The sequence below is a fragment of the Lissotriton helveticus genome, chromosome 5_1 (genome assembly GCF_964261635.1).
Source record: "Lissotriton helveticus chromosome 5_1, aLisHel1.1, whole genome shotgun sequence".
Taxonomy (NCBI): Eukaryota; Metazoa; Chordata; class Amphibia; order Caudata; family Salamandridae; genus Lissotriton; species Lissotriton helveticus.
The window spans coordinates 1376233121-1376251909 of NC_136065.1; the positions used below are offsets into that span (position 1 = coordinate 1376233121).

Here is an 18789-nt window from a genome sequence, read left to right on the forward strand (position 1 = left end):
GAAGATGCCACAGCTGGAGAAGGCGAAAGTGCCATTGGAACCCAAAGGAGTATTCAAGATGAGACGGAAGGAAGCCAACAAGCCTTTGTAACAGCAAGTCGACACGGTGCACAGGGGTTCGGTTCCTGCGGCTTCGTCATGGGATACTGGTCTCAAACTTGGTGAGAGCAGGCCTCGAGGGATGTGAAGAACCACTACCTGTGTTCCTGAGCCTTTTGGAGTCCGTGGGAGCCCAGGTTCAGCAAACCGATCAGCTTCATTGCAGTACCTGCAGATGCAGGGAAGTGACTCCTTCACTTCAAGGGAGATTCCTTCAGGTGTCTGGGATGTCCACAGGCCTTGGAAAGTTCCTGTTGTAGCGGACGAGTAGGGTGACAAGACCAGGAGCAGCAGAGTCTTCCCAGTCGCAGTCTGGATAACCAGAGAGAAGTCCAGAGTGCTCTGACAGTTGAAGTGGTGTCTTGATATGAATCTTGTCCCACGATGAATCTAGGGACCCACCTACAGGTAAGCCCGTAAGTACCCTAACGAAAGGCTTGGGACGATTCAGGGTTCCCTCTTAGGGCAGAGTGTTGGACAGTGGGGAGGATACTCCCATGTCGTTTGTCCTGTTTCACGCCAGAGCGGGAGCCAATGGCTCCCCGAGCTGGTTTCAACTGGACTATGCAAAGAGGACACCAAATGTGCCCCTCCAGGAGACTGAGTGGCACTGGCAAGCTCTCCCACCCGGCCCCAATACACCAAACCCTGTCTGGAAGGTGGTCACACCTCCCTGTGACAGGATACCTATTGTTTTGCCTTCCCCTGCTCAAGCTTGGCTCAACAGCAGCAGGGCAGAATCGTGACTCTGGTCGGCAGCAGCCATGTTGTGCTGTCCGGGTCTAGAAGACTGGTACTGGGGGCACTTAGGGCCTCCCGAGCATCTTTACAGTGCATCGAATCATACCTATGATTCCAACATGTTTGATACTAAACATGACAGCGTTCGTTACATCCAGTTTAGAGTTAGCCATTTGTTACATTCCATCTTGCCTTCTATCTCACCTTCTTTTTATTTCTTGTTCTTTTTCTTATTGTAGAACATGGAACCAGGTACCTGCGTGTACAGCATGCGTTTCATGTTTCATATTCTGAGACGGTCAGTTACTACCTTTCTTTTGATATATGTGGATGCGCTGTGCCACTACTATAAAAAATTCCATTTTTTTTTTACTTATCTTCTGTGGACTTCATATCTTACACCATTGTAATGACGCATGGCCACTCAATATATCGTAATGGCTGATGCACTTACAACCCGGGAGAATGGACTCCGAAGGTTGTAGGGTTGTCTTGCTCATGCAGGGGCACCCTCACACTTAGAACCGAGCAGCTTGCCTTCAGGATTGATAGGCCTACCTTAGGGGTGAGTTATAGGTTTTAAGTGCAGTGACCTCAGATATAGGGAAACCTATATCTGTTGTAAGTGGTGCTAGCACCAGTTTACACAGGCTGCAATGGTCTCTCGTGGCAGGCATAATATATGCTGCAGCACATGGGAGACCCCTGGCGTACCTATGACCTGGGTACCTCAGTACCATATACTAGGGACTTATAATGGTACAACAGTAGCCAATCTGGGATGTACCCAAGTACTCACCATAACCAACTGAGGGGAGAAAATACAGAAACTGGGGTATTGATTAGCAGAATCCCAGTCAGACTAGTCAGAAACGGATGTATGACGTTATAACGCATACTATTACTCCGCAGACCATTACAACGCAACTTTTACTCCGCATACCGTTACAACGCATAGCGCCTTGGGGCGCTGGATAGTGGTAAGTATAATTTACTATTCTAACTCCAGTCCCCGTGGACCCTAGGGAAGGTGTTGGATAGTAAATTATACTTATTCCCTATCCTAGAGCGCCCCCCAGCGCAATGCGTTGTAATGGTATGCGGAGTAAAAGTCGCGTTGTAATGGTAGTGCGGAGTAAAAGATCCGTTGTAACGGGTGTATACCGTCAGAAACAGCATAACACCAGGCAAAAAGTGGAGGTAACCATAAAAGCAGATCCTACTTTCCTACACATGGTCGTTCTAGATCTTCTTCAGAACCCGAGGCAATAGACTGTTATGGAAACTCCAACATGCAAAACAGCTGACCGCTTTCTTGACCATGGCTAAAAGATCTAGTTAGCCTTCTCCCCACTGGTTAAATACACAGTATTTCACCTCAGAATGTTGAGGACACTCATGCTCAACCAGATGACAACAGCCCAGTTTGTCCGTTCTGGATTCTAGGACCCTGCCAAGGTGGTTGGGTGACAAGGAAGATGTTCTGGTGTTCCAGCCACCTCCAAAGTCGCAGACCTCTGAGCACCGGACCCCACGCCACCTTGTTGCAGTAACACATGGTGGTAGTGACGCCATGAGAACCTGCATCACCCTCCCCCTGACTGATGGCAAGAAAGCCTTCAGGGCAACAAAGATGGCCCATAGTTCATGTAGGTGGATACAGAGCAGGCCTTCCACTGGAAACCAGAAACGTTTGCACTCCACCACCCTCAAATGACTCTCAAACGTTAGCAGTGCCTTCTGAGGAGGCCCTTAAAACAGGCCATGACTCAGTAGAACTAGTTATTATATTGACCAATTAAATTTGAACTGTACGCCTCTGTCCTACTGACCCACATATCTGTGATGTTTTCATTTCTACTGTAGGACCCTTACAAAAATTCTCTTTTTCTAAATAGCTGATCCTAGCAAATGTTAGAGAGGGTTCTATATACAGAGATTTACAGAACGTTTGAATCAATACGATTTTCCGTTTACAGTTATAAATTAAAATTCATTTCATGCTAGACAGGAGGCACAGATTATCCTTTTCTTACTTAATTTACTAACTCAGCAGACAACCATACATAACATTATATCAACTTAGATGACTACAAGTCCCAGGAGTCTCTAAAAAAGCAGCATTAATCCAGATCAGTTCATTACAGTTCTAATATAACAATCCTCAAGAAATAGCACTTCCTTTTTCTTAGCTGCTCAGCAGCCAGCAAATGCTTTCTTTAACAATTGTTATATTGCTAAAAGGGTTTTGTCCCTGAAGCAAATTTTTTTTCTTTTATTTGGGTATTTCGCCATTGTATAGTTATTTATTCAATTTCTGATGTTTGATAAATCATGTTTTTCCCTCAGGATTTGTTGCTGGCATCACCCAGTGAATAAGGGCAGGTTACTACGTCAAACTCTCCAGTATTTTGACACGCCTGCCTAGGTCACGTGAAGCATTTCTATCACCCTGTGTGCACTCGATTGGCCAGTTGGAGCACTGATGCACAGTTGGCGGGCGGACTCCATTCTTCAGTTGGGTGTGGTTGCACTTTAGTCCACCAGTGGGTGTCACTCTAGCCAGCAGTTCTCCGTTCTGGGCATTAGTGAAGCCCATATTTTGAGCGCTACCTCGGAGCCCCGTTTCTAGCTAAATCGTGAGCATGAACGGTGCACGGGACACCGTTTTCTGCCAGTGTTGATATTAGGGGTAGGCCTCCCTTTGCACCCTGTGATATATATGAGTGTTTGTGAGGGGGTCACCATTGGGACCTTTGTAGGTGGGGCTCCTCAGCGAGGCCCTGTTTTACCCTTTCATGGCAGAGTATTGCTAATTGACCCTGCTCTCAAAGGCAGGGTGTTCAAATGGTGATCTCCGGGAGGAGATCTTAAGAGCAGTGTTTTTGCTCTGGATGAGGAACTGGTGGATGCATTTGATTCCTTGCTAGAGAGCAGAATGCTCAGACTAGAGACCATGGGAAGACCAATAATTCTGGCGGCAGCTCAGTCACTGAACTCCCTCCTCACCCACCCTCGTTGGGGAAGACCCCAGGCATCTTGTACCGAGATAACAGCCGCACTGTGCCCATTCCAGGAGCCATACCATACCTGTGTATCTGCATTACTACACACAGCCAACAGTCATTGTATTTGTGGGGGTTGTTGGCCTCAGTTTATTACTCATAACAAACGTCATATTTGTACAACTCCCCTGGACACCTTCTCAGGCCGGGGTCATAAATCATTATCATACATTATCACAATTTGTTATTAGTCAGAGTCATTTGGACATCAGAAATCGTAGGTCATAAATCATCGGGGTATCATAAATCATTCTGTCATCGTTTTGTTGCATCATAAATCATTGTCATAAATCATCTGGATGTCATAAATCTTTCCATCATTAATCATTCTGTGGTCATAGATCATTCTGCATGGGCATCATAAATCCTCAGCCATAAATCATCGGCTGGCCATAAATCACTGGTTTGTCTTTTTCCTCATTTGCCTATCCTAGGGTCGTAAATCACCCTGACAGCTTGTAGATTGTTCTTTGTTGTTTCCCACGCCCCTTTGCGTGTCGGGGGTAGCCTTTACTGGGAGCCAGGCTGCAACTTGCTACCTTGCTAGTCTCTCCTGCACCCTGCCGTCTGGCAAGGGCTGGGCTGCAAGTGCCGTCTCCATGTGCTACCCTGATTTTTTGTCAGGCGTACTCACCCAGCCGTGAAGGCATCCCAGAGTGAGTGGCCCTCCTTCTACACACCGCCCTGTCGGTGTGTTTCCATAACCAAACCAATACACCTTTTGTTTCCGCCCCGTTGGGTTGGCTTTGCGCTCCCCTTGCGCTCTCCGCATGGGGGGTAGACTCCTCCATGAGTTAGGCCTCAGCGCGCTACCATGTTGGACTCTTTTGTGCCCTGCCGACCGGCAGGGGCTGGGCTGCGAGTGCCGTCTCCGTTTGCTAACCCTTTTGTTAGCCTACTTCACTCAGCCTTGAGGCATCCAAAAAGTGCATGGCCTTACTCCCGGGAGTGTGTCCATCGCTAATCGGTGCACCCTTAGTTCTTTTCGTCCCTGCCAGCACTGCGACGCTGCTGTTGTAGGTGTGGGTGGGTGGGACTCAAAAAACCTTGGTGCCGCTCTCCCAGCTCCCTGGTGTAAAAGGTGAGCTGCCCAGGGGGAGCGTTACCTTATATCCCACACCCCCTTTTCCTCTTCCCTTTGTTCTTGGGGAGGGGATGGGGGAGGAGAGAAATTGCCTTGGGCGCTTTTCGTCACGCTGCACTGACCAGCGCAAACAGGATCCGTTCCTTTTTGGGCTCGGGCGGCCATTACGGCACCGGCCCTCGAGGCCCCTTTCGGGGGCGGCCTCTGCAACAACGCAGGGAGGTCCAGAACCACATATGAGGAAAAAGGACACCTTGGAACACAAAGTAGGTCTTTTGAAAAAGAAGAAAAAAAATAAGAAAAACAGGGACTAAACCCTACTCCCTCGCTATTAGAGGATGGTTCTGGTCAACCACTGGTTGCAGAAGAAAGCTTTCCCCACTTGGGCGTCCAGATAACAGGGATAGGTCAGAAGATACCGAAGTGGATCTTGATGATGAAGCTCATCTCCGCCCACCATGTAGCACAGATACAGGGGTCAAATTGACAGGACTAGAGTTTAGGAAACCGGAGGGTCGAGCAGATAAGAATATTTAGAATATGCTGGAACCGTAAGACCTACCATCCCCGCTCCTCAGAGTTGTCTCCAGCTGATAAATTAGCACACTATGTGAGCAACAGACTGTGTAAACGTCTGGTCAAAGAGGTGAGAGTCCCAGTGTCAGTATAGGAAGATTGAAATGAAGGGAGTTACAATTGATTATAGCTACTTTGCATTCTGTATAATAGGTGATAAAGAGTATGTCAAAATAAAAAAATGTGCGAGAAACTAGGAGGAATTATGATTCCAATTTTTACTATGAAGAACCAGCATTTCTTTGGTGCTATACAAATGTGAGATTAAATCAATTAAGGTTTATGGTCGACATGTTTCATGCCTCTGCCGTGGCCCAGGATGAAGAGGCATTTCATCAGTACCTACAATAGAATACCGAGTCTTCGCTGTTTGTGGGAATCCTGAGTGTGTGATAGAATTTGGTCCCCACCTATGTGAAGAACAGCAGAAACTCTGGTAATCTCACCAATTTACACGCTTACACTTCCAGCTGTAGGTTGATATTTCGATACTGTTGACCCTCCTAAGTAAAGGAATGGGCCCCTTTGAGTACGTGGTGTGCCTGATCTCAGTATATTTTCCGAGAGCGATTAGGCAGCTGAATCACATATCCCTCATCCGCGCGGTAGGTGAATCAGCTGCCTGATCACTCTCAGAAAATAATCGGAGGTGGCATGATGTGCAAAACAAAGGAACTTAAAAAGCAAACAGAATGTCAGCACAAGGGTTTGGGTGTTACATGAAAGTGGAAGTTTTACATGAGTGAGACCAGTAAGCCACACCTCCTCGAAAAAAGAAAAGGGCAATGGGAACGCTGCCACAACTGCTTTTGGTCAACAACCCAGGAAATAGACCGTAGTCCTATGTCTTCAATAGAGAGGGTGCATCCCTCCAGGTAACAGAAAAGATTCTGGACCTTGACTTTACCATGGACAGGACAAGGCCTCGGTGAATATGCTAGATTTTTGTACTGGCAGAGCCGACAATTGGTCAAGGTGACAGTTTCACATGCAATAGGGTCACTCTAGTCAGGGGTGCATGGCGGTATACCAGGCTGAGGACATTCGCCTACTAACAGAGATAGATGATTTAAAAGAAATTGAGACGGAGAGTGTAACATATGGAGAGGCAGACATCGAATGTGTGTGTGGGTTGTTTAGGTGCATGATTGTACCTCAAAATACAATTGCATATAAAGGAGTTTGAGGAATTAAAGTGCCAATATTTTCTCCTATTTTAGTGCATTATGCCAAAACTAGGGTGGGGTGAAATAGCAGACAGACACTGGAGGAGGTCTCCTTGAAATGATTGTTACCGTATCAGGGTCGCGTTGCAGCTCCATGAACGCAGAGTACTCCAAGAGGCGAAGCTTCGTGGAGGCGATGGTGCGATCCTGCCACACAGGAACGGCAGAGGCAGCTGGCGGGAGTGGGGCGAGGGGCTCGTAACCTGTGAAGTCAAGAAAACCCATGTAAACTGTAGGACGAGGTACTGGAAGCAGACATCTTCTGGTGTCTCAAGGGACCCTTGGAGCAGTGTCAGACTTAGGGTCAGCTTCTCTGTGGCTAGACTACTTGATCCATTCGGAGGAATAGGGTAGGAAGCTTTATCTCACTACATAATGCAGAGGAATAAAATGGAATTTCTGTTTTCTCCAGAGCAAGGAGGACTCTAGTGTCCCCTTGCTTAAGAGGGAAAACATGACAGATAATATTTACTGCAGATGCATATTCATATTCCACTTAATTTATGGCAAGGAGCACCATCCTCCTTGCTGTAGGGAGGAGAGGCATGAATTACTAATTTATCTATTTTACTTCCAATGCACAAGGCTAAGACCACCCTCCCTCCCACTTACTGACTATGACAGGGACTTGATCCGCATGCTACCATAGGCCGAATGAATCTACGAGTTATTGACACTGCTGAGGGACAGTCACCTGTTCTCCCCACTTCTTGCAAAGGGAAGGCGCTTAATGCCCCTGAACCATTATCTGCAGTGGCCTGGTGCTCAGCCCCCCCTTACACAATAAGGCAACATATTTCTCATCAATTGAGGCTTGATTCCCCACTTACTGCTGAGAGAGGGAGGCTTGATCCCCCACTTACTGCTGAGGGAAGGAGGCATAGGTGCCTGGATGGGGAAGGCTGGCTGTGCAAATGGTTTAATGCTGAAAAAAGAAGAAAAAAATGAATTATTAAATGAACACAAGTCTCCTGCTCAAAATCTTTTGTTACTGTCTTGCTTGCAACCTCACATCACAGATGGGATTTGATTCAAATAAATCAGTGATACGGCTCGGGCTGCATGCCACCCTCCTAACCTTTACATGCACCGCCTGGGCAACAGCAGCATTGGGCTGCCGTTAACTGGACTCAGCACCAACATAAAAAAAATAGTAAATAATCAGCAAGCAGTTATTCAAAGGTTCATTTCAGTTAAAGAAAGGAAGAAACTAGGGAGTACTGCACCCCAGGTGGTCTAGTTTCACAATTTAGTTCAGCCACTAGATGTACATGCTTCGCTTCCCCTGCCCCCCCTTTACACCCCTCTTGCTGCATTAGTAGAGACCTCGGTCACACCAAATACCAAATATTTCGGCCCCTGGAAAAATGTTTGCCAGAACCCATGGCATAAATGATGGGGGCAGCAAAAGTAAAATCATTCAACCTTGGATGAAATCACAAGGTTGACCCGTTTTCCTGCCGTTAGCTCGTCAACAAACTCTTATTTGTCACTGAGGGATTCGGGAAAGAGCAAAAAGTGGATATTACAGAATGTGAGCAAAATCCTAGGAGCTTTGTTTGGCTACCACTCCAGCAACAGGATTCATGAACATAGGTAACAAAGGAAGCACCATGAATAGCAAAGGGCATTGCAGCGGTGCCAGCGAGTGCGAGTACCACTGGCTACAGTATAGGAGTGGGGTTCGGCGTCGTTAAACCAGAAGGTCAGGGTAGCAACCTAACAAGTGCTTCATTTATCACCCTTCCATGCTCATGTTGCCAGTCTGCCTAGGGTCCGAACCATGAACAGACCATGGCATAGGAGGGACTGATGGCAAGAACCCCTCTTCAAAATGTTGCCATCGTTTAGCCTAACAGACATAGGGGACATCTGGTGTAGTCAGGACTACAATCCTCATTCTGCCTCCACTTGCGTCCTTGTGAAGTGCATTTGTACAGATGTAAGTAGCATCCCTGCCATTAATCAAGGACTAGCAATACCAACAGAGCTCCCCTTTCAAATGCCAATTGACTTTTCCAATTGGTGGCATCATTGGTTTTGCTGGCGCTGCTTTGAGTTTATGGACAAACTCAATAAGAGGAAGGAAAGCCATTGAATAAGAAGCAATCAAACGAGTGACACGAAGCCAACCAATGGTAAGCAAAAGATAGCTAAACACGGTCTGTAGGCAAGACGTAAGAAGGTGCATGCGTACTGCTCATGTCTCCAACTCTCATTCTTAGCCATTTGGCATAATTGTACTCATACTACAACAATAACGAGGGGGGAAGGGTCATAGGGAAATTTTAAAGACCTGCCCAGGTTCACATCCCTAAATAGTACATGTAATAAACAAAAAGAACCGGGGGTCTAAAAGCCCATATGATGGCGGGTCAATCTAAACTTCGCGGTGGTAAGTTAGTACCCAAGTTACAAAAGAAACCCAAATAAAGGAACTCATAAAAGGAAGAGAACACTTAGGTGATAAGTGGTAAGATCCAAGCTCATGTATCTGGATTGCCATCAACTTAACCTTGTGATCAGTGTTATCATTTGGTCGTCCAGTTAATCAAATGGTGTGTCTCTTGATCATAGAGACGTACTACCATTCCAGTGATGGTAGGCTGGATCTTGCCCACAGTCACTTGTCAGACAACAACTAAATAGTTGATTGCAAAAGAGAAGAGAAAGTGCAGTGCAAAACACAAAAAATGTGGTGAGTTAAAATAGAGTTATGTGACCAAAAATAATGCACATTTTATTGAAATATGAGCACATCCCCTAGTTAAAAACAGAACAGTGCAAAGGGCAGTATAAGCAAATAACTGCCAAAAAGGGCCAACATGTGTCAGCCAGTCGTGCAAATAATCCCTAGGCTTTCGTCAGGGCCTCTGCTCTCAAAGATTGCTACTGCATATAATAGTGTTAGGATCAAACAAATATATGTGAAAGAAAACAATCTATAAAGGTTGGAATGAATAAAACCTGTTATGTACTAATCCTCCGCATCAATGAATGCAGATGGCATCTGTAACAGAATAAATAAAGCAAATATTTGAAGATTATATCGTGCATTTACTCTTTCTAGTGTGGTTCCTGTAATTAAATAAAAAATACTTAGATGGTCTAGATGCTCACCCAGCTTGACCGGGGACTGGACCTCACCTCTCCTGGACCTTGCTCAGGATTTAGAGGCCCCGCTCTGTGGAGAGAGAAGGCGGATAGAGGGGAACATATAGCACTGCTCACGTACAGCGACTCTATTGCTCAATCTAATTTAACCCTTAATCATTAGCTCTTCCCCCACAAGAAGGAACAAATTGAAGATAACTGATTAGTGCATCATCAAACACTCCGAATATGCCAACACAGCTTAGCACTCAATACTCAAAGTGAACGTATATATACAATCATTGTGTACTAAAAAAGAAGAAAGAACATATTACTCTGCAACTGTGAAACACTATATGCAGACTAAATGTATGTATGGTAACATGGATGTTATTTATGAGCCATAATATTGAAGATCGGATCCAGTGATCCCTTGTCTAAATCGCGTTATTAAGTAGCAGACTCTGGATAGCCCTGAAGTCATATATAATCGAAAGTTAGATCCAGTAAACCCAGGTCTGAATACCATTTTTTATTAAAAAAAAAACACTGGGTAACGAAGCTCTGCATTAAACTTCCAAGACAATTCAATTATCAAAGCCCTCAGAAGTACTCGCAATGTATATGACCAGAACATAGTGCTGCTTAATGCTCTCCCTGTCTACCTGTCCGTCGTTGCCTCAACACTGTCCTGAGTCTTGGGGGAGGCAACAGACGGCGGCAGACACTAGTTTTTAAAGAAACCACCAAGGGGACTATTTTCTTACTGCGCTCATTCTGTGATTAGCCTCATGATTCCAAATTTTTTTGTTGCTGTTTCCTCAAGGAACGCCTAAGGACTGGCCCAAGCTGCTGTAGACTGGCCCAAACTGTTATACAATGGAGACCACCAGTTGGCTCTTCTCCTTGGGACGACAATAACAACGAAGATCTCTAGCGTGTTCGATGTACTACACCGCAAAATTGCGGAAGTTAGAGAACTACAAAATGACGTCATAAAAATGTTGTTTGTAGTTTCCAGAGAAGATCTGTTAGTATTAGGTTTTAAAGTGCCCCTCAACCACTGGAAACTAAATATGAAGAGCCCAGGGAGAAGTGATATTGTGTCAACACACAAAGAAAGACTGGCTTTCCTTGACCTCTCCATCTACGCTACCCCCGAAGGATTGAAGAGCGAGCTTTATCGGAAGCCTATGGTGAGAAACTCCCTACTACAGTATGAGAGCCAACATCCGAAGGCTCTCCGAGACAATTTGCCGTACAGGCAGTTTCTCCGTTTACGGAGAAACTGTTCCACTGAGACATCTTTCCAGCATCATGCCAAGGGTTTGTCCAAGCAATTGGCAGAGAGACACTACCCGCATTCATTGATCAAGCGCTCGCTGAAGCGAGCTAGGAATAACAACCGGGATGCAACCGACGGACAGGTAGGCAGGGGGAGCGTTAAGCAGCACTATTTTCTGGTCATATACATTGAGAGTGCTTCTGAGGGCTTTGATAATTGAATTGTCTTGGCAGTTTAATGCAGAGCTTCGTTACCCAGTGTTTCTTTTTTCATAAAAATGGTATTCAGACCTGGGTTTACTGGCTCTACCTTTCGATTATATATGACTTCAGGGCTATCCAGAGTCTGCTACTGAATAACGCGATTTAGACAAGGGATCACTGGATCCGATCTTCAATAATATGGATCATAAATAACATCCATGTTACCATACATACATTTAGTCTGCATATATAATGTTTCACAGTTGCAGAGTAATATGTTCTGTTCTTCTTTTTTAGTACACAATGATTGTATATACGTTCACTTTGAGTATTGAGTGCTAAGCTGTGTTGGCATATTCGGAGTGTTTGATGATGCACTAATCAGTTATCTTCAATTTGTTCCTTCTTGTGGGGGAAGAGCTAATGATTAAGGGTTAAATTAGATTGAGCAATAGAGTAACTCTACGTGAGCAGTTCTATATGTTCCCCTCTATCCGCCTTCTCTCTCCACAGAGCGGGCCTCTAAATCCTGAGCACAGTCCAGGAGAGGTAAGGTCCAGTCCCCGGTCAAGCTGGGTGAGCATCTAGACCATCTAAGAATTTTTTATTTAATTACAGGAACCACACTAGGAAGAGTAAATGCACGATATAATCTTCTATTTTTTGCTTTACTTAATCTGTTACAGATGCCATCTGCATTCATTGATGCGGAGGATTAGAACATAACAGGTTGTATTCATTCCAACCTTCATAGATTGTTTTCTTTCACATATATTTGTTTGATCCCAACACTATTATATGCAGTAGCAATCTTTGAGCGCAGAGGCCCTGATGAAAGCCTAGGGATCATTTGCCCGACTGGCTGAAACATGTTGGCCCTTTTTGGCAGTTATTTGCTTAAACTGCCCTTTGCACTGATCTGTTTTTAACTAGGGGATATGCCCATATTTCAATAAAATGTGCATTATTTTTGGTCACATCACTCTATTTTAACTCACCACATTTTTGTGTTTTGCACTGCACTTTCTCTTCTCTTTTGCAATCAACTATTTATACCTAAGTGTTCTCTTCCTTTCATGAGTTCCTTTATTTGGGTTTCTTTTGTAACTTGGGTACTAACTTACCACCGCGAAGTTTAGATTGACCCGCCATCATATGGGCTTTTAGACACCCGGTTATTTTTGTTTATTACATGTAATTGTACTCATGTCACAGCCTCTTGGTCTTGTGCATGCTGCTAGATGGATTGTTGGGCTTCCCTGATTGCGATCCCTTTTTCTGGGGTGTATGTGCACACTGCATCCCACTGTCGACTGGCTAGATTGGTGCTGTGTAGCTGCTCATACATTTTAGTCTAACTATAGTAATAATTTGCATTCTCATCCCTCCCAGATCTTCCTTCTTCCCAACTGCGAGGATAAGTACTCCAATGCAAGAGCACCTCTCTGGTCACTCATGCAGGGCACAAGAAATCTTCCCTCATCGAATTACAACAAGCAGACCACTCAGTGAACCACACCCTTCGCCATGATGTAGAATGTGTTACCCGCCCGAAAATGCATTTTGGCGCCCCACCTAGGCGTATGAAGCGCTATATAAACGCTACAATACAATACATTACAGTTCTTGACCTTTATTCGCCACGCCCCTCTCCTGATCGGTTACCGCAGCAGAAATACGTGGCTGTAATCTAAATTATATGCTTGGCATCAGTAATGGACATGCTTTGCAAACTCATGCCATCTGGTAACTTAATAGAGAATAGATTAAACAAGCATTTACAATGCAACGGTTTCGCCTTTGGAAAAGTTAGAGCTATTGGCATTGTAAATGACAAAATTTGTATTTATGTGTTGGTTTTGAAAACAGATAAATAAATGACACTCTCATTTACAATGCCAATAGCTCAAACTTGCATAAATGCAAGACCAATTGCTTTGCAGATGCTTGTTTAATGTCACGCTTCATACTGAAGACTACCTAGCTTTCTAGCTTCCCACGTTTTAGCAGGTAGGGGGCTGAGATTCAGGGAAAATAAAAATAAGGTGCTGTTTCCATGGTCACACAATGTGACCACTAGGAAAGCTAGGCCCTGAACTCAAGTTTGCAGGTTTTAAAGCAAGCAACATAATCTCTAGAATATGTTTAGCAAAAGGCATATTGACCGGGCAGGGAGAAATTTGCATTATGCTTGCATAATTAGCTTAATTTTGATAATTTTGCGTTAGTATTGTTACACAGAACTCCAGAAATTATGCTATTATGCCACATCGCATGATTATTGGCTATTTGTGGTAACAAAAAAACTACAGCGAATGTGCTGTATTTGGTGAAAAAATACCATGAGTGCAGGGTAACAACGTGAATGACAGAGTTCAAACAGCTGTTGCTCAAGTAGCTTTTGTTTCACTGTTTTTTTTAGCACCAAAAGCATTCTCGTGTCCAAAGTGGATGTGAGGGCGCATTTTGTGCTAAAATACAGTGCTAGGTATCTGTTTACAATTTAGCGTAATTTCACCAAACTGTGCAAAATAGCAAATCACACGAGTTTTGCGTACCTACCCCTAAAACTGATCCTGTATTGCAACTGTACATTGATGTAGTGGTTTCTCCCTAATGGGGTGTACGATCAGTCGTCCACGTATTCAGTTATCCTCTTACACCTGTGTGATCTTGGATAAATGCCTAGAACAGACTGTAAACCTTTATTTCCGCAACACTTTTTAGAGTACTTGGGGAGGAGGTGGAATAGGGTGTGTGTGTGTGTGTGTGTGTGTGTGTGTGTGTGTGTGTGTGTCTGTGTGCATGTCTGCCTGTATGTGTCTGCGTGCATGTGTGCATGTATGTATGTGCAATATTCTGCATTAATGCACTGCTCTGCTTACCTATCTGTGTGCTTCGCCTGTTTTATTAGGAAAAGTTGAAAAGCAGCAAGCACTGTTTAAACCTCTTTCTTATTAATAATTCAATTAAAAGGGCCGAAAAGTCTGCAACGATAAGGATCTTTGTGACAAACAATGTTGTGGCTGATAGGATTATGTCTGGAAAAACAGTGGTGAAGATGCTGGTCTGGGAACTAGGAGCCCAACGTCCAATCCCAGCTTCACCATTTCCTCAAAATGTGTGATCTTGGGAGAACCAAGTTATCTTGCTGTGCACTCGTTGTCTTATCCGCCAAAAATTGGGAACGCTTAGAAACGCAAGTATTTAAATACCGATAGATTTAAATGTTCAACCCTAAGGGGTGACTATCTCTTACCACAGCATGTGATTGATTACAGCTCTCTGGTAATTTGTCCCTGTCTCCAACGGAGTGGCAACATCAATACTCATCGGCGAGATGGAAGACCGGGGGTGTAATCAGGACAATCCCATTAAAAAGGAAGTAATGCTAATGTAAACACTCATTCAACTCAAAGAATGTTTATTTGGAAAATTAAAAAAAAAAGCATGTCCCACCTGACGGTGGATTGCTCGCTGAGCGTCACTTCTCTCTCTCTCTCCTCTCTCTCTCTCGAGCGCACACTCTCTCTCATGGCATCTCATAAATCTCCGGCACAGCTGTGTGACATTGTGATTTTGTAACACTTTGATGCATGTGCTCTGAAAGAAAAATCTGCTTCGGTGCGGCTGGGGAGTGCTGCAGGGCTGGCGGGCGGATCTGCTTGGCGGGGTCTGGCTTTGGCATCAATCATACTGCAAGCGCCGGCTGATCGTGAAGGCGCGGAAGGTGGGTGCGTGGGGTGGTGTACGCCCCGTTCCTTCTGCCCAGTGATGATCACCAAGATGTAACCCCGGAAAGAGCCAAAATAAATAGCTCAGTGGGTTCCGCGGGGGCATGGTGACATTGCTAACCGCCTCCTGTGTCATTCTGCATGCGACCGACAAAGTAGCAGCCGGCGTACACGAAAACCAATTAATAATGAAAAGGGTATTTTTTAATTCAGAGCTTACATACCAATGTGACGTCCTTCACGTTCATTTTGAATCTCACGCAGCCAACTCAGTTGGACACTTCTAACAACAAGCATGTAGCCACTCTGGGAAGCTTAATTGAACTCTCCCTTAAAGTAGCCCAATTCACACCTTCAACTATTGGGGTTGCACTCGGACCAGAACAAGCTGCAAAGACTGACATTCAAAAAGCCGTAAGTAAACAGAAACGGAGCTACATTTCCACTTACTGGCATTTTAGTATGAAATGGCCTTGGGTTCTGGGAAAAAGGAGCGGGCAAATGGAGAGATGGCACGAATAATGAAATACAAGCCTGAAAAAAGGATCTATTCATTAATATACATTAGGTAAACAGACTGAATGGCATACAACGTGTACTGTACTGAACAGCTAAAGTTTCTGTCAGGAACTAAACAAAATGTGTGAAAAACGTCGGAAACGTCCAGACAGTTCCATTGACGGGCGCGCCCCGCTTCCTGAGCCCCCAGGACTCCTCCATTGTTTCCTTCTAGTGCGACTGGGCCTGGTCTCGTGTTTAGCCTTTGTATTCGTGGGGCCGGAGGCCGCCAGTCTGCAGGCCCCAGCCACAAGCTAAAGAAGGAGACAGCCAACTGCTATCTGCACTTCAAGCCCAAATCCGGTCACTGTCGCTTCACACTTTTCTGATCGCCTCTTAAAACAAATCACAATAGGCCGGCACACATCACAGTAGTAGGGTTTAAAACTCAATTTACTTAGTACAGCAGATTATCTACTAATGGGTTGACGTTATGTTGTACTTTTCCTTTAAGGCTCGTGTGTGCCTTGGAATGTCATGATGCTTGGAATGTATGTGTGTAGATCTTTGGGGGATTGCATGGGCAGTTGGAGAGCTGTGGCGTAGATTGTGGATGCTCCCTGGCGCTCACCTGTATTTGCTCACTTCTACATTAAAGTGCTTTCCTTCAACCTCGCCTGGACTATCATTACAGTTGATTTTTGCTTCTCACTTCTTTGATCCCCTCTTCACTTTTGTTCGTGCATCCTGTGATTTTGTTTCAACATTCGTTCACGGCAACTCAAGTGAAAAGCACTAGTACACGTGTTGCTTTGATGTACATTGACTGAAAAGTACCCCGCCCCTAAACTATTTACAGCAGTGAATGGAAAATCAGCAAGTGGCAGGGTATAGTGAAAACAAGCACCACGAGCACACGGGGGGGGGGGGGCGGGAACGGCGCACGGACAGCGGGAGGGGCGGGAACGGGCACAGGACAAAATACAAATACGTAAACTTACAAAGTGAAAACACATTTATAAACAAAATGCTCCTTACCTGATCGCCTCGTGGGAACTCGAATCTTGCAGCCAACTCCAACAACAAACACTTGTAAAAAGACGAAAACAGGCCGACTCAAAAAAAAAAAATAACACACACCCATCGCCGCGATGACGACATCGCAGAGGCGGAGAGCGAAAAAATCGCGGGAACGCCCCCGAATCTGGTCCGGCCTTGACGGACAGATCCGGCTCCCAATGGCTAGCCTCCATTTATGGAGCTAGCCTATGGGAGCCGAGGGACGTTCCTGAAGTCCTTATTGTAAACAATGGATTTTGCCTGCGCCGAAAAGCTGCGCAGAGCGCAGCCTTCGGCAGGCGAAACCCAAAAAGTGAAATACCACAGGACGTCAACAGAAACAAGCCAATAGATCTTGGCAATGCAAGAGCTATTGGCTTTGACAATTTCAATGTCTTTTAACCATGTTGTGCAGCAGCACGGCTGAAAGTCATGGAAAAAGCACTATGACGTGGACCGCGCTGGCATCGTCATAACCCTTTTTTGTCAAGCAACACAACACGGGTGGGGTGGAGGGCAGATGGGGAGTCGGTAAAAAAGTGCTAAGGCGCAGTCAGCATGCACAAAGGAACATGGTTGCGCCAGCTGGTAGGCTTTGGTTGCCACCATTAAACAATCCAGAGGTAATATTTCAAAAATACGTCCTAGATCGCAGGTCTAGTTCTGCTAATTCCTTGTAATAGGATTGTTATTTTTTCATTATTTACCCTGGACGAGATACAGAGAAAGAAAAGTATGCCACCTGCAAGCTTCCAGGAATTTCATGGCGCCAGGAAAATAAAAGGAACCACCTAAGGGCTTCTAAAGGGGGGGGGGGAGATACTTCACTGTAGATACACAGTTTCTAGGGCAACACACACCGTTGGAGATCTTGTTAAGTCTCGTGAAACGCACACGTTCATCTGTAGGTATCTTGGCGCTGAATAACAGATGTTTATTGTTACCCAACTCAATGTTATTCATTTTATCGACTTTAGATGGATCAAAGGCTGAGTGGACCCTGCCGGGATTTGAACCTATGACCATGAGGATGACCACAGGCCCCTGCAGTGGACACATTAGTCCATTGAGCCACCAGACCCGGCATATATAAAGAACAATAAATAGAATAGTGATGTGACAAAACTCAGCAAGAGTGTTCACAGGTAGCAACCGAACACAATACAAGAGGTTCACTCCTTTCTGTGAGCCAGCGGGTTTAACTGGCTGGGCCCCTGAGCTCTACGAAGAACACCACAAATATAATGGTCTTTGATAGCACCTAGAATTATTCCTGCGTGTGCTGCAAATTGAAATGGCCATCCTCCGTGCAATTTCGACCTCGCTATGTGTGAAACAAACACCTACAGTTGTGTGTGACAAGAGAAGATTGTGTATGAGACCCTGCAAAGGCCAGAGATGCCCAGCATGCAACCGCAACAAAAGCAGGCAACAACTGCCTCTCGGTGCTGTGCAGCATGTAGGATAAAAGGTGCTCAGCCTGAAGTGGAACTGTCCCATTCAATCTCAGGACAGACACTGACCCTGTCCCTGCCTCAGCCTTGCCGGCTCTTTCGAACCATCACCCTGCCAAACTCTCTAGAATTAATTGTCCGTGTTAATTTAGGGGGCAAAGTGGAGAGAGACATTTTGAGGATTGCAAGGAAGAGGCAATAATTATGCACTTAATGGTAAGGGAGAGGAGAGCCAGCAAAGAAGCACTAAAACATTCCTAGAAATAGTGCTGCGGATAAGGTGTGTACATTAGATTTATTTCTTTATTTATAGCTTTTATATAGTGCTACTTAGACCCAAAGTTATCAGAGCGTTTTACATGATCTTATAGAACACAGTAAATCAAGAAAGCATTACCATATGAAGCGAGACACAATAGATTCTAGTACACATCAAAGATAAAGAAAATGCTAAGGCAATGAGCATGGGTAACTGAAAGAGGTCAAAAGAACAGTACGTGTTAATGGAGAGAAGATCTAATAGACCGCAAAAGCAAACAAACAAGCGACTTTGACAGAAGGTCTCGTCCTGTATCTAGAGATAATTAACAAAGTTCAGTAAGCTTAAGAGTCAAAGTATTTGTTGAGGAGTTTCAGGTCTCTTTAGAAGCAAGAGAAGGAGAGGTTGCATCA

The 18789-nt window shown here is 45.0% G+C and overlaps 1 protein-coding gene across 2 annotated transcripts in view; it reads right to left on the minus strand.

Annotated features, from left to right (window-relative positions):
* Window positions 1-18789, minus strand: part of TEAD3 (TEA domain transcription factor 3) — a 375738-nt gene that overhangs the window by 50421 nt on the left and 306528 nt on the right. For both annotated transcript variants that reach the window (XM_078644325.1, XM_078644324.1), the window contains 2 exons: window positions 7655-7716; window positions 6861-6994 (listed from right to left, as the gene is read on the minus strand). In XM_078644325.1, coding sequence (XP_078500451.1) covers window positions 6861-6994; window positions 7655-7716 — 196 coding nt within the window. The remainder of the gene's footprint in view (window positions 1-6860; window positions 6995-7654; window positions 7717-18789) is intronic.